At 41.6% G+C, this 13,854-nt stretch overlaps 1 protein-coding gene across 3 annotated transcripts in view; it reads right to left on the bottom strand.

Annotated features, from left to right (window-relative positions):
• The window catches only part of lrp6 (low density lipoprotein receptor-related protein 6), a 62,108-nt gene that overhangs the window by 10,739 nt on the left and 37,515 nt on the right, over positions 1 to 13,854 (bottom strand). For all 3 annotated transcript variants that reach the window (XM_030045480.1, XM_030045481.1, XM_030045482.1), the window contains exons 8-15: positions 12,983 to 13,199; positions 9,400 to 9,689; positions 7,194 to 7,420; positions 5,865 to 6,049; positions 4,769 to 5,095; positions 3,738 to 3,940; positions 3,030 to 3,241; positions 1,430 to 1,620 (exon numbers count right to left, since the gene is read on the bottom strand). In XM_030045480.1, the coding sequence (XP_029901340.1) occupies positions 1,430 to 1,620; positions 3,030 to 3,241; positions 3,738 to 3,940; positions 4,769 to 5,095; positions 5,865 to 6,049; positions 7,194 to 7,420; positions 9,400 to 9,689; positions 12,983 to 13,199 (1,852 nt within the window). The remainder of the gene's footprint in view (positions 1 to 1,429; positions 1,621 to 3,029; positions 3,242 to 3,737; positions 3,941 to 4,768; positions 5,096 to 5,864; positions 6,050 to 7,193; positions 7,421 to 9,399; positions 9,690 to 12,982; positions 13,200 to 13,854) is intronic.

The raw sequence follows: 13,854 nt of genomic DNA, 5'->3' as shown, positions 1-13,854 counted from the left end.
ACCTCTCTGCTACTGTTTAATATTTATCTAAGTACTGTTTACAAAGACTTGACCATCCATTTTATTCGTTGTTTTGGCTGTGTGTAGTTTTTGAGTATTTTTTTAATAGAGAAAAAGTCTATTTTTTATATTGTTTTTGGTTTTTATTCAAGTGCAATTTTTGATAAGAGACTGAGAGTCCATTTCAATGTTTTTGGTTGTGTTTGTTTTATTACAGTACACTTTTTGTTATCAGGGCCAGTTGGTCGATTTTTTTGTATTCATAAGGTCTTTATTTATTTATTTTGGATATTTAAATTTTCTTGTTTACATTTTTAAATATTCTTGGTGAATAAATGTTTATTTCTCTTCAAAAGGTGCATCATTATGCCTTTATTATCATAATATAAGTTTAAAGAATGGTCTGAAAATGTCAAGATTACAACAATAATAAAAAATGGTCTTAAAAGCACAATATTACGCAACATTATCGCTTATTGCAATAATTTCTGACGCAATTAATTGCACAGCAAAATTTGTTATCGTGACAGGCCTACAACTAACACTAGGATAATTAACCATCCAGCCAGTGCAGACACAAGTTTAGACACTACTGCTTTGTGCCGAGCAGCACATGGAGGCAGCCAATCAGTGTCCGTTTGACAAAGACCCATTGGTTGCTTTGATTGGCTCTCAGTCTAACAGTATGCACTGGCCAATGAGGACAAAGTCTGAGAAAAGGCACAGACCACAGACTGGATGTAACTAAGGCTTTAGAAATGCTATCGTCTCAAAAAATTATCTGCCAACTGGCTGGCAACCCTCATTGGTTCATCCAGCAAAAACTGAGTTTACATGCATTTTGTACTTGGCAGGTGGAAAATTAGAACCCTGATGGTGCCGTCGCAGCACAACATTTGACTATGTGTTAACACCATGATATAAGTGCCTATAAAGATGTAACTTAGTGTTCTTCAGCGAATTTTAATCCTGCTTATAAAGATATTTTATTGTAACATAAGCAAGACCCTGAGTAAAGCACTATATCTAATCCAGCAGCTGCATATTAGACTGCAAACAAACTCAGGCAGAGTCTTAATTCACTTCAATCAAGTTTCCTCCATTTTTTCCAGGTTCAAAATTTCATACTTTTAAAGATTTTGATTGGTATTCAATAAATGTACACTTAATACAAATGAGCAGAATGACAAGCAATTTCGCCAGTACAATCTATTACCTCACAGCAACAGACAGCACAATATGTATGTATGTATGTTTACAGATTGAGACAGAATAACCGTTTCGCTGTACTTTTCAGTGTCAGTCTCCAAGTTTTCAAGAGATGGAAGTGATTGTATTGGCTATGCCTATTTCTCCAGGTGTCCAAGACCTGCGTAGGAACCCCGACGTAACAATAAGAACTCTGGTTAAAAAATTCAGAATGACTCACCAGAGAGGTCACTGCTCTCAATGCGCCGCAGGTCTGAGTCCACCCAGAAGAGCTTGCCCACCTCGTTGTCGATGGCCAAAGCTACAGGCTTTCCCAGGCCACTGAAAAACAGCACCTCCCGCTCAGTGCCATCCAGTGCCGCCCGCTCGATCTTGGGGGAACGCTCCAACAGGTTGGTGAAGTACATATACCTGCAGGAGGGACACAGAAAATGCCTCATATCTTAGTAATTCTCCCACCTTGGAAATTTGCGTAACTTGCGTCTCCATTTTGCAGTGACTGCTGAATAAATAAAAGAACTGTTCACCATTCAGATTGATTGTGTTTATAATTTATGCACATCATTTCTGTTTTACAGCAGGAACTGCCTTAGCCAGAAGCCTCCCATGGATGTTCCTTAATGGTAGTGTTTTCCATTCTGGGCTTTGAAAGAACCAGAACATCTGCAGACTTCATTGCACAAAACCACACAATGACCTAGAGATTACTGTCTGAATCTGGGCCCAAAGAAAACCCTACAATTTTGGTTCGAAACAAGCTACTTGGCACTGTTAAGCTAAGATGGGCTTAGGAAATTCATGAGCCTGAGTGAATAAACAAGAGGAACAAATTACCGTGTGATCAGGAACAAGGGCTTTTGGTGCTCTAAGACTGCCTCAAGTTTAGGACAAAACAACGACAGTTGCACGACTAGAGCAACACAGATAAAAAACAAAAAGGCTCCAAAAGTACTGAAACGAGTGTGGCAGCAAAAGTCTGTGAGCTGGTCTCTCCCTTGAGGTTGTGATACTTGTGAAGTACACACGACATACTGCCCGAAAAGTATATTGCCATAATCAAACACACATGACACACATGACAATGACTATGGCACCTTTCTCAAAAGCCAGGAAACATGTCATTTGAGCATAAACAATAACAGGTACACTCAGTCTTATGGATCAAAAACGGTACCATGTAAACAAGGTCTGAGCAGGTTTCAGAAACACCACATTTTAAACTTTTTAATGTAACCAAAATAAAGACACAAAACTAAAAGCACACAATTTCTGATGAGCAAATGAAAGCTCTCGAACAATGAATAAGCAGAAGAAAAAGGACACAAGGAAATTCACTGTTTAGAGAAACAAAAGCCAACAAGTCAAATTGCCACACACTATGAAACACACACTTTGTTTATTTAACATTTTGAGGTGATTAATATTGTCATTTGTTAGAAAGGTATTACGAATATTAGCTGGGAGGAAGTCCACCTCAGTGGCAGGAGGCTAACAGTTAGCATTTGGAGCATCCAGCCAGTAACCAGCACTCAGTACCAATGGGAGGAAGAAAGCACCACTACGTAACAGCTGTCCTACAAAACAGCTACGGGGACAGTGAAACAATATCAGGTTTTTCAACATAGGTGAATTAACTATCCCTTTAAGATGTTTTAATGCTTCTTGAGGCCTTAAATCAACATAATTTCAAGAATAAGACTTTCTGATTTTGAAGGACATCAAGTATCCATAGTTGAAACTTTGGCGGAAGCTATGATTGCTAGGTTTATTTTCTGACTTCCAAGTGTGCTCCACTGAGTTGTGGAAGTGAAGCTACTGACCCCCTCTCTGGGTTGACCACGATGGCTCTGGGTTTGTCGTGCTCCCCCCTCAGCACCACACCCACTCGGCTGCCATCGGTCCGCGTGACATTGATGACATTGGTAACCTCGCTGGTCCAGTAGATGAAGCGGCTGTAGATGTCAATGCTGAGGTCATACGGCTGCAGGCCCAGGTTGGGTCCACCCACCGAGCTCGACACCACCGTCATGCTCTGGAAGGACAAGGCAAGACAAAAACCATGTGTCAATTACACAGTTTAATAAGCCATGGTGTAACAGCCACCTTCTGAATGCAGGTGGATTTAGATGTGGTTAGCCAGAACTGTTCCTGGTGCTTGTATGAAACTGTGAGCAAAGCCTACAGACCAAGATTCATGGAGATACATTTAAGATTTTTCAAGAACTTTTTAATGCTGTTAGGAAGAAATGTAAGACAGTTTCCCCACTGAAATGACAGAGAGATTCCTTTTCTGTCATTTGACAGAGCACAATCCCTCTGATGGTAAATTCACACAAAACATACTGCAAATCAAAATATAAAGAGTTAAAATTTAAGAGTCCAACTATTACTAAACTTTTATTCAAGGTGCTAAATAAATAAATAAAATATATCTATTTGCTGTCAATACAATAAGATATAAAGCAATACAATAAGAACTTTTGCCCACTTTGGCTCTGTAGGAAACAGCTGCCAAAACTTTTGGTTACCTGGCTCCCATCTTCCTGGGCACGGCGAATGACATTCTGCTTGGAGTCGATCCAGTACAGCTGCTTGTCCAGCGGGTCGTAGTCGATAGCCCTGACGTTCCGGAGACTGTGGATTGGCAGGATGATGTCGGGACTCTGCTGCTCATCGATCACCATGCGGTTGATAGCTGTCTTCTGACTGAACAGCAGGAAGGAAGTAGGGGCTAAAAGACAGAGAGAGACAATGCAGAAAAGGTATTTGAAAATAGAAAGAGGATCAGTGTACAGTACTGTGGGTGGGCAGCACAGTGGAGTAGCTGCAAAGCATCAGCATTAAGGTCACAGTGGTTCTTATCACTTCAACAGTCATGACTGGCTCCTTTTGTTTGTGGTGAACACATCTTCCAATTCGGGTGAAATTGCCCTGGTCAAACTTTTCATACAATTTCACAAACTGTTCTGCAGCCAGTTGAGAGGGTAAAACCTGTATTAGGGCTGTAAAACCTCCAACAATAAAGGACACAGGCCATCAAATATACTGCCAATGGTATTTGAGTGCGTGTAGCCAGCCTCTCCCCAATACACGCATACACACATATTCAGTTAAGCCCAGTTCCCCTTGGGGAGCCTCTCGCTGATTATAAAAAAGTGTTTTTACTATGTCAAACACAGACATGGAGGGAGCTGCGCTTAAACCGAGCTTCAGTTTCCAGTCCTATGCCAAGTTGGCAACCGAGGAGTGAACCACAAGCGCTTTAAAAAGAAAATACCCCGCTGCTCATTCTCATACTCTGGAGAACAACTGCTTTCAATCTGGGAGCTTTAGAGGAATGACTGGTAGGCTGGCCTGTAGTGCCCCGTGTCCTTTTATCTGTTTCTGTATTGTATATCATCACTAATGTCAGGAGACCAACTTCAAACGCTGGAGAAAATTGTCATAACTGTGCAACACCAGAATAGAATCTAAATATTTAGGACACTGAATATGACCACTTGTGTGGTTTGTATCATTTTTCTGTATGTATGGATATAAAGTGGCATGTCTCCCTCACCGCTGCAGGTCTTATTGTCGTAGTTGAGGGAAAAATGGGCAGGGCAGCCGCAGACAAAGCTGCTGACAGGGACGGCCAGGCAGAGGTGGGAGCAGTGGCCATTGGTGGAGGCGCAGGCGTTCCAGCCGCCCTGCCTGGATGAATGAAACACCAGGATGTCCATCACATAGTCCAGGTGGCCTTGGATGATGGTGCGGTTCTGCCCACTGGTCTTATTGGCTCGCTCAATGCTGCGCTGGCTCCAGTCGGTCCAATAAATGTAGTCTTGGTACTGGGTCAAGCCAAAGGGGTGAGGCAGGTCATCTGCTATCACCTCGCGGTCTTGGCCTGGATGTGATGGAGAAGACACCGGGAGAGATGAAACAGAGAACGCAGAGAGAGCTCACAGAAAGAAGAGATCCTTGCATAGCACACATCTGCCAGGCAAGGGCTATTTTTTGTGCTCAGCATCCTGCGCCAAAGTTGAGGCTATTTTCCCTGCACACAAAATTGGTACTGTTGCAAGAACTGTGCAAGTGTGTGCTTAGCCTGGGCCTAATAGCAGTATCATTTTAAGAGTTTTTCTGTGAGGAATATTTTGGGCCTGGTTTACATCCATCGACTGTGAGGGTACATTTCAGGACAAAACTTGGAGACCATTAGTGCAAACCAGCTTTTGTTGCAGCAGGCCTCCAACATCCTTTTGAAGTATCTCTTCAACCCTCCCCTCTTCTAAATTTAGAAGCAGAATGGCTGCTACAAACTAATGGGGAACATATTTTTACACTTTTGTCATCTGGTATGTATATAAAGTTCATGTATATACACACACAATTCACTGCTTTCATATATCATGTGGTTACATAACGTTGGGAGTAAATGTAACTTCCAGGGTTAGGGGTAACTATGTAAAGTGCATTAGTTTTTCTTAGTTCAGCACGTAACTGTGGATACTGATAAAGCATGCTAAAGTTACATGCTAGGCAAAGTCATCACCACAATGTTTATCCATATTCAGTCAATTCATATTATTGCTACATATTCTGGTGACCACTACCACATGGATGCAAATAATCTAGACTAAAATACTTGTTGTGTTGTAAATTATAATATTCACCCAGCATATTAGACGACTCAATTAAAGTTGTGTCCAGGTCAGTCCAGTAGAGTCTGCGCTCTGCGTAGTCGATGGTGAGCCCGTTGGCTCGGCCCACGTCAGGCACCAGGGTGATGCGCCCAGTTCCATCCATAGCTGCTCGGTCAATCTTTGGCTTGCCACCCCATTCCGTCCAGTACATGAAACTATTGAGGAGGGCAATTGAACAAAATCACACAGTGTGAGCGGCGCCCTGGTAGCTCACCGGATAAGAGAGTGTACCACTTGTTAAGGCTGAGTCCTGATCGCAGCGTGCTGGGTTTGATTTCAACCTCATGCCATTTAATAATAATAATAATGATGTTGTTAACACTGTGTGAGCAATTAGATAACTTTTCTGGAGCTTATAACTGGGCCTTTGTGCTAAGAGGACTCCATCCAGGTGTCACTCTACTATTTAGGTGTGTTTGGCAGTCTTTTGACAAGATGGCAGCCTGTAGAGAAAAATGACACTCAAAGCTAGAAAAGCAACCTTGTGCAAAGAAATACTCCTTTCACACGCACTCAGCACTGGGAATTTAATTTCATGGTATGCCGACCCAGGTGCATCACATTAAGGCAATTCACACCACACCAGCACAGGCCGCACACACAACTGGACCTCCTTAGGCTCCACCTTTTTTTCAATTAATTTCACAACGCTGGATGCAGTAAATGCAGTATAATTACACTGGCCAACTCTTTCACATTGATGGCCCACCTATTTTCCGAGTCTAGTCTAGTGGTGTGAAAGGAGTGCAAGAGAATAAACAAAAACTGCAGCTATTAAAATAATAGCTACTACTGGTTCAGAGAACTTAAAACATAATGCTTTGCAGCTGTGTATTAAAATGAAATTTCAAAAGAACATTTAGCTGATAAATACAGCTTATAAAGCACACAATTTGGTCAGGAACAGTAAACCATGTTAATAAGATGGAACAAAAACATTCCAACATTTTAAAATGACTTGATAAAAAGGCTGCCAGCAGGCGAGGCTTAAGGGCATCATAGCCTCAAACATTCATATGTCTTCCCATTCATTACGAATAGGGGCCATTGTCTTGAACCACTTGGCAAAATTTCTCCTATATTGGCTTTTCTATCCTTCCTATCTCCCTCACCCCCACCCCCACCCCCACCCCCACCCACACACAATTACCTTTGCTAGCTTCATAGTTTACAGCAGTTGTTTGAGATTTGACTAAGGAACTCAATGCTAGGAGTGGTCACAATATGCCATCAGACAAAAAATATGCTTTAATTTTCCTGGGTGGAAATTCCAAAAAGTATGTCCATCCAACCACTCACCCTTCAGCTGGGTCAAGGGCAAGGGCACGGGGGCTGTCCAGGTCCTTCCAAACCAGAACCTGTCGGTGCTGGCCGTCTAGCTTGGCCACCTCGATGCGGTTGGTACCGGTGTCTGCCCAGTACAGATTCTTGCCCAGCCAGTCCACAGCCATACCCTCCGGGTAGTCCAGACCAAACTCCACCACATGCTCCAGGTCACTGCCATTCATGAATGCACGGCTAATAGTCTGCAGGTACGGAGGAGACACAACACAAAGTTTAGAATTCATTCCACAGGGAGGGAGGTCTTCAAACTAGAGTTACTCTGATATATCAGTTTGCTGATATACTGTGTGGATATTAGCATTTTGTTAAAGTTACTATGTGCAACATTCAGGCATTTCTATAACATATGATGTGGTATCATAGGCTGATGTTGGGTCCCAGGTGCCTGTACTGGATAACCAGCGCTATTTGTAGCTGTTCTCTTAGTACTTCAGTCAATTTTTTCTGTATCTACTGTCAATTAGCTTTCTCCATCTCTGTAAAACACAACAGATTCTAAAACGCTCAGAATTCACACCCCAACAACAGCGGTTGTATAGTATTACAAGCACAAAGTAGTTCCACCAGTTAGCGAGCAAGAGGGCTGGGAAAGTGAGTCGATAATGAATGCTAAACAAACGTCTGTTGTTTAGCATCTTTCAAAATATTTTTTCAGCTCTAGGTTGCCACTTGTGGAGGGGCTAATCCCAATATACGAGTAACAACTCAAACTATCATTTTAAAAAAGGACCACATCACTGACTTGGATTGTTGGGCCAATTTACTTCAATTTCCAAAGCAAAGGATATAAGTTAAAATGGTTAGGGCATATCCAAGTTAAAATCATACAGAAAGGGTTAGGAGAACGCCGGCCGGTTTCAACCCGTGCTGGGTCTTCCTCAGAGTGTGGCTAGAAAGAGGAGCTAAACAGAGTAGGATGTTATGAATCCTTATACAGGCAATATGTAGCTAGGCCAAATTGCATCAGCATAACACACACCAAAAAGATACATATATATACATATACACATTAGTCAGAATTGCTATTCAAATGCCATGGAACTAGTAATTTGCTGTGTACAGCAAACATTTCCCCTGGGACGATTTTCCAGCAGAGAGACGTTTCACTCACTTCAAGTAATCAAAACATATCAGTGCTGCTGCTTTAAGGAAAACTAATGTGTGTGACTTTATTACAGTGATGGAACACTGGTGTGAGTTTGAAGTTTGAAGTCTCTGAAAGTTCATTTTCATGTTGTAGTGCAATGAGTGGAAACCAATGACGGGATAAAAGGCAGGAAAAATGACATGGGAGTTCTAAAATATGACTCCTTGCTTTGGGAAAAGATTAGCAGAAATGAAAAGTAAAACATTTAACATGCAAAATCACTGGTATGGTCCTTTCATTTTGTTTTGCTGTTTTGCTGAAATGCAACCAGTGTTGTATATGATACTGTGCATGATGTAAAGACTATTAAACATGTAAATGAGCAACCCTTAGGCCAATCAGTGCAATTCAGAAAACACTGAAATGTAGCAATGAGATGCAATACACCCAATCAGCAACATCCAATATATTATACATGATGTACAGACAAATAACCAAATAACCCCCCCTCATGGCTCTCCTTGTACTGTCTTATGGAAGTCAGCAGTCCACCACTTGCCTGTTCTCAGACACACAAATATTCAGTTGCTAATTAGCTGGAAAAAAAAAACAAAAAAGAAAAAACACCTTGAGGGGGGCTCATTAGCTGAAAAAACACCTTGAAGGGGAAAACAAAAAGACAAAATTTGATAGCAGCCCCCCACACCCCTTTTACATGGTTACTCTCCCTCCTTAACCATTAGGTGCATTTACATTCAAAACGAGGGGCTCTATAAATAGGATTCCTTGAAAATAATTATCTCCGTTAACTAAAACAACAGAGCTGGTTTGCAGTCCGTAGCTTTTGGGGGGGAAAAAGGAGAGGGTGGAGATGAGGGGAAAAGCAAAATAGGGGGCGGGGGTGAGGGGTGGGGGGTACAGCCATCAATTATTTCCAAGCTGGTGTCTCATGGGAGCCCATTATTGAGCCATGCTGTGGGCCGTGAGCCAGCCAGGAGGAGCTCACACACACACACGCACACACACACACACACACACACACACACACACGAGTGATCACCCCCTTCTTTTCACCTTGAGCGTTATGTCGGTCCAGTAGATGCGGTTGTCAGTGACATCAAAGTCCAGTGCCGAGGCCTCCTTGACGCCGGTGAGCGGGATGGCTACGTTGTTGTTGTTGGTCTCCAGGGAGATGCGGCGGATGTCGGTGTGGCGGGAGAACAGCAGGAAGGCCTCGGGGACAATGCACGTCCTCATGTCGGCGATGAGCTCCAGGCCGATGGGACAGCCGCACTGCACCCCTTGGGGCTTGTACAGGCAGAGGTGGCTGCAGCCGCCGTTGTTCTCTGCACAGGGGTTCGTACCTGGGGAGTCCAGAGTGAGGGAGGGATTAGAAAAAATGCCTGACATGGAATGTTTGTTTCCTCACTTCTAGGAATGACCTGCTCAATGAACCTGATGCTTCACAGCTGGGGTGTATACCAGTATTGACAATAACCATGATGTTTGAAAAATGAAACACTGATATCATGTAAATGATCTAGCCCATGTTAAATCACAATAAAGTTAAAGATGAATTTGACTGATAGCATTATTTTTATTTTTTATGGAACCTGTTTATAGTGATCATGTCAGTCTAGAGCGAATTGATCACTACAAACAGATAATTTTAACCTTTTTTCTTTATTTCTCTAACAGATAACTGTTTAATTGACATGGTCTTTTACGTGGCCAATAAAAGGGACTCATTTAACTGGAAGTGAGCTTTTAATTGAAGTTCATGAAGTTTATGGTTGTTCAAATTTAGGCTATGGCTTAAAACAGTATTGTGCTGTTTAAGAAAACCGGAATGTCAGTGCATGACAGTGCTGTGTATGACTACAGTAATGTCAGTGGTGCAAATAGGAGCAACCGCTTGGCGGTAGTGTGTATTTGTAAATAAAAAAAAAATATATATATATATAGATTAAAATAAAATAGCACTGTTTTATTTTATTCTCATATTTTCATGTAGGCTACAAAAAGACCCAAAATGAACATGAGCAGACTACTTGATTAAAGTAAGCAAATTATTTAAACAGCATTTGCACTGGAATGATTCTGTCCCAGGTTTTTGATCTATAATTAGTTGATCACTACCCGTTCATAGTGATCATGGTTATAATAACCATGATCACTATGAACGGTTTCCACTATAATAAGCCAGGGAACAGGAAAATCATAGAGTAAAATGCAATATTGTACAACAGAAATATAAAATGCAATATTGTACAACAGAAATATAAAAAAGATTAATTTGATTAGTTGATTGAGAGAAAGTCAGTCCATCACTATTTTGAGAATCAAGTAGCAGTTGTAGTCATTTCTCATCGAGTAAAAACACTCAAACTGTCTGGTTACAGATTAAAAATTGCTACAATTTACTCTTTTCTCTGTCTGACATCCTTATAAAATGAAACCTGTGGATATCTTCTGGATGCTGGTTGGACTAAGGATGCAATGTGAAGGGCTCTGCTGGTGAGGATGTAGCATTATTTTTGATATGTTTGATAGATGAAATGATTATTTGGGGGTTGCAGCTCTAGCGGCAGCTTAGTTTGCAGTCGTACAGGTAAAAATGACGACAATTTTCAACAAAGACCTAATGGAAGAAGATGATATTTCGCGCATGCATTTTTCAACAAGGGCCGAAACCTGCACTCCAACATGAACCCGATGTCTTAGGGGAACCCTCTCATCTTAGTGGAGTGCAGTATATCTAAGATACTCATGCTCAGCCCTCAAACATTTGTCAGTCAAGCCCTATACCATGTAATGAATAGTTGACCATGAGAAAAGGGACCTGTGTTCATCCCTGGCATAGAGAAGCAGGGAGGAATGTAAAAAGGGGGAGAGAAATTCCCTCTCTGGCACTGCTAATCATTTTCTCAGAGGAAAAAAGAGAGAAGGGGGGGTATACAACAGTCTGGATGCAGCCTGCATCAGCTGAGATGAAGTGTTGAAATATTAATGTGCCATTATCCCCATTTCCCAGCCAGTCTTGGCTGCACTGTCTACAGAAATCTCCAACAGACAGTTGCTCTGACATTAGAATTCAGCAGCCATACTGTGGTTACAGAAAGGGCTAGAGGACTGAGTAGAAATGCACCTTGTACTACCTGTTCCTTTAAGGACTGAACAATACACTACCCTTGATATGCAAGGGTGCATTTTAACAAGGAATTTCAACACCCAGTGCCTTCAGTGAATGTTTGGAAAAGGGGATTAACATGGTAAAAACACCTTATTGTGATTAAGTTACAGTGGATACATTCAATTACATTCAAATTTGTGTGCAAACAAAAGATGATCAAATGAATGCTTTGTGAAACACAGAACTGGACTGTACTGATTAAATAAGGCCGGTAACCTTTGACCTCTAGACACTTATTATTGTAAGGCATCACTAACACTAAAGAACCAGACCAATCCTATTTTAACTTCTAGTGAGCAGCTGGCGAGGCAGAAGTAAAGGATAAGTTATCCTTGTTCATTCCCACTCTTGTTGAAAAAATGTGAAAAACTGCTCAGGAATGCTTAAAAGCTGCTACGTCGCTATAGGATTACCTAATTTTAACTGTGGCATTTTCTGGGGTCTTTTAGTGATAGCTTATATTGTAGTGTAATGTGTTTTAATGGGTGTAAGGTTTGGGAGCAAGGCTTAACTTGCACAAATGTGCAAATGACAACACAACATTTAAGGTTCACAGTGTTGTTGATCAATACTAGTCAGTCCACTGCTGCCCTGATGGCTGTGAAAATTTCAAGCTATGAAAATAGCCAAACTGCTCTGGGCGCTTTGTTCTGTTTTGGGCAAAATCGTCCCTCCCCCAACTCTAACACATGCACATAGCCAGGCTGATTGCTGACTGTGCCAATCTGCTGTTTGCCAGGCTAACACACACATTTCAAGCTGTTGTATACCCCAACTTCTTCCGTCTGTTTGGTATATTGTTACCATAGTGAACTAACCACATCCATGGAAGCATCGGCTTTTATGTTTGATATTGAGGTAGACAACATATGCTGTGTGGTGCTCATCTTAGCCATAGAGTTAGCCAAACACCACTAGTGACTTAGCTGTTGCTGCTGCTAGCAGAGCATTACGACTTCTTGTTGTCCAAAATATGTTTGCCTTGTTTCCCCTGCTGCTGCTTGACCTTGACACTTGTTGCAGCACCTTTACACATTTCGAATCGAATGTGTTAATCCACCTTTTGTTGTGGTGTAAAAATATTTGCTCTATGATAAATGAAAAAAAAAAGCTTGTAACACCTGATTTTTTTAAGTCTGTATACCGACTAAGGGCGATAACCACTAGATGGTAAAGTTACATATTGTACCTTTACGACAAAATTGAAAATAAGCAGAGCGTTGGATTGTATAGTTCCCTGGGGGTGTCATGAGTCCACATGGTGGTGAAATATCCTTGCTCTGTGCCTCCCTATGTATACTGAACAGATTCATTTGTCAGCCTGAACAATGTTGTGTGGACTGGGAGGTCCAATCGCAGCCCTAATGTTAAATTAGTGACATTGTGTAAGTTGGAATGTTTCTTTGATGTGTGAAAGTTTGTCCTTTCTGATTTGTTACTGCTGTTTCTTCTGCAGTAACTTACCGTAGGCCTCATGTACGTAGGTGGCCTTGAGACCCATCAGGTCAGGAAGCTGGTCAATGATAAACTCCCGCTCAGCCGTGCGCTTGTGAACACGTTCAATGCTGCGTCGCTGCCAGTCGGTCCAATAGATGTAGTCTCCCAGCAGTGTGAAGCCGAAGATGTGAGGCAGCTTGTCCTCCACCAAGATCCTTCGTCCGGTCCCATCCATGTTCATCACCTGAGAGACAGACATACACAACAAGGGGAAGGGAGGGGTTAAGGGGACTTGCCTGGTTTTCAATAACACAAAACAAACCTCAGTATAGGCCAAATAAAATAGATGTTTCAAGGCAGGGAATCTAGGTTTCAGGAATCCAAATTTAAGACTTTTTTAAACCCTTTAATGCTACCTGGAATTAGATGTAAAAAGTATTAAACTGTTTACTGGAATAATGCTTACACTACCTGGAAAGGGATTTTAAAAAAAAGGATTTATAAAGTAAACAACAGAGGAGCAGGTGTGGCATGCTTTTATGAATCACCTTTTTAAAATGCAAATGGTCAAATGGGGTGGTTGTGCCAGGAAAAAATAAATAAATAACAAACCAGCCCTGTAATCCAGTGTATGATCCCATTTGATCCTAAAATTAACTGGGGCTCATTTTGCCACAATAATCTAGTCTGAAACTGTGTATTATGAGTTGGGCAGGTGGACAAATGGCTCCCCGGGCATTATGAAATAATAAAAATAACAGCATTACAAAATATGCCTGCAGCATTACGGAAGCTTCAAGGATAAAAAAAAAACAAGCATGCACAATGAAGCAAAATGGTCTGATGGAGAGTGGAGGGCGCTGTACTGGGCTTGAGAAGGAACCCTTTCAATTTGGATT

Source organism: Myripristis murdjan, chromosome 23, assembly GCF_902150065.1.
Source record: "Myripristis murdjan chromosome 23, fMyrMur1.1, whole genome shotgun sequence".
NCBI classification, from domain to species: domain Eukaryota; kingdom Metazoa; phylum Chordata; class Actinopteri; order Holocentriformes; family Holocentridae; genus Myripristis; species Myripristis murdjan.
This window is presented reverse-complemented; position numbering and strand designations above follow the sequence as displayed.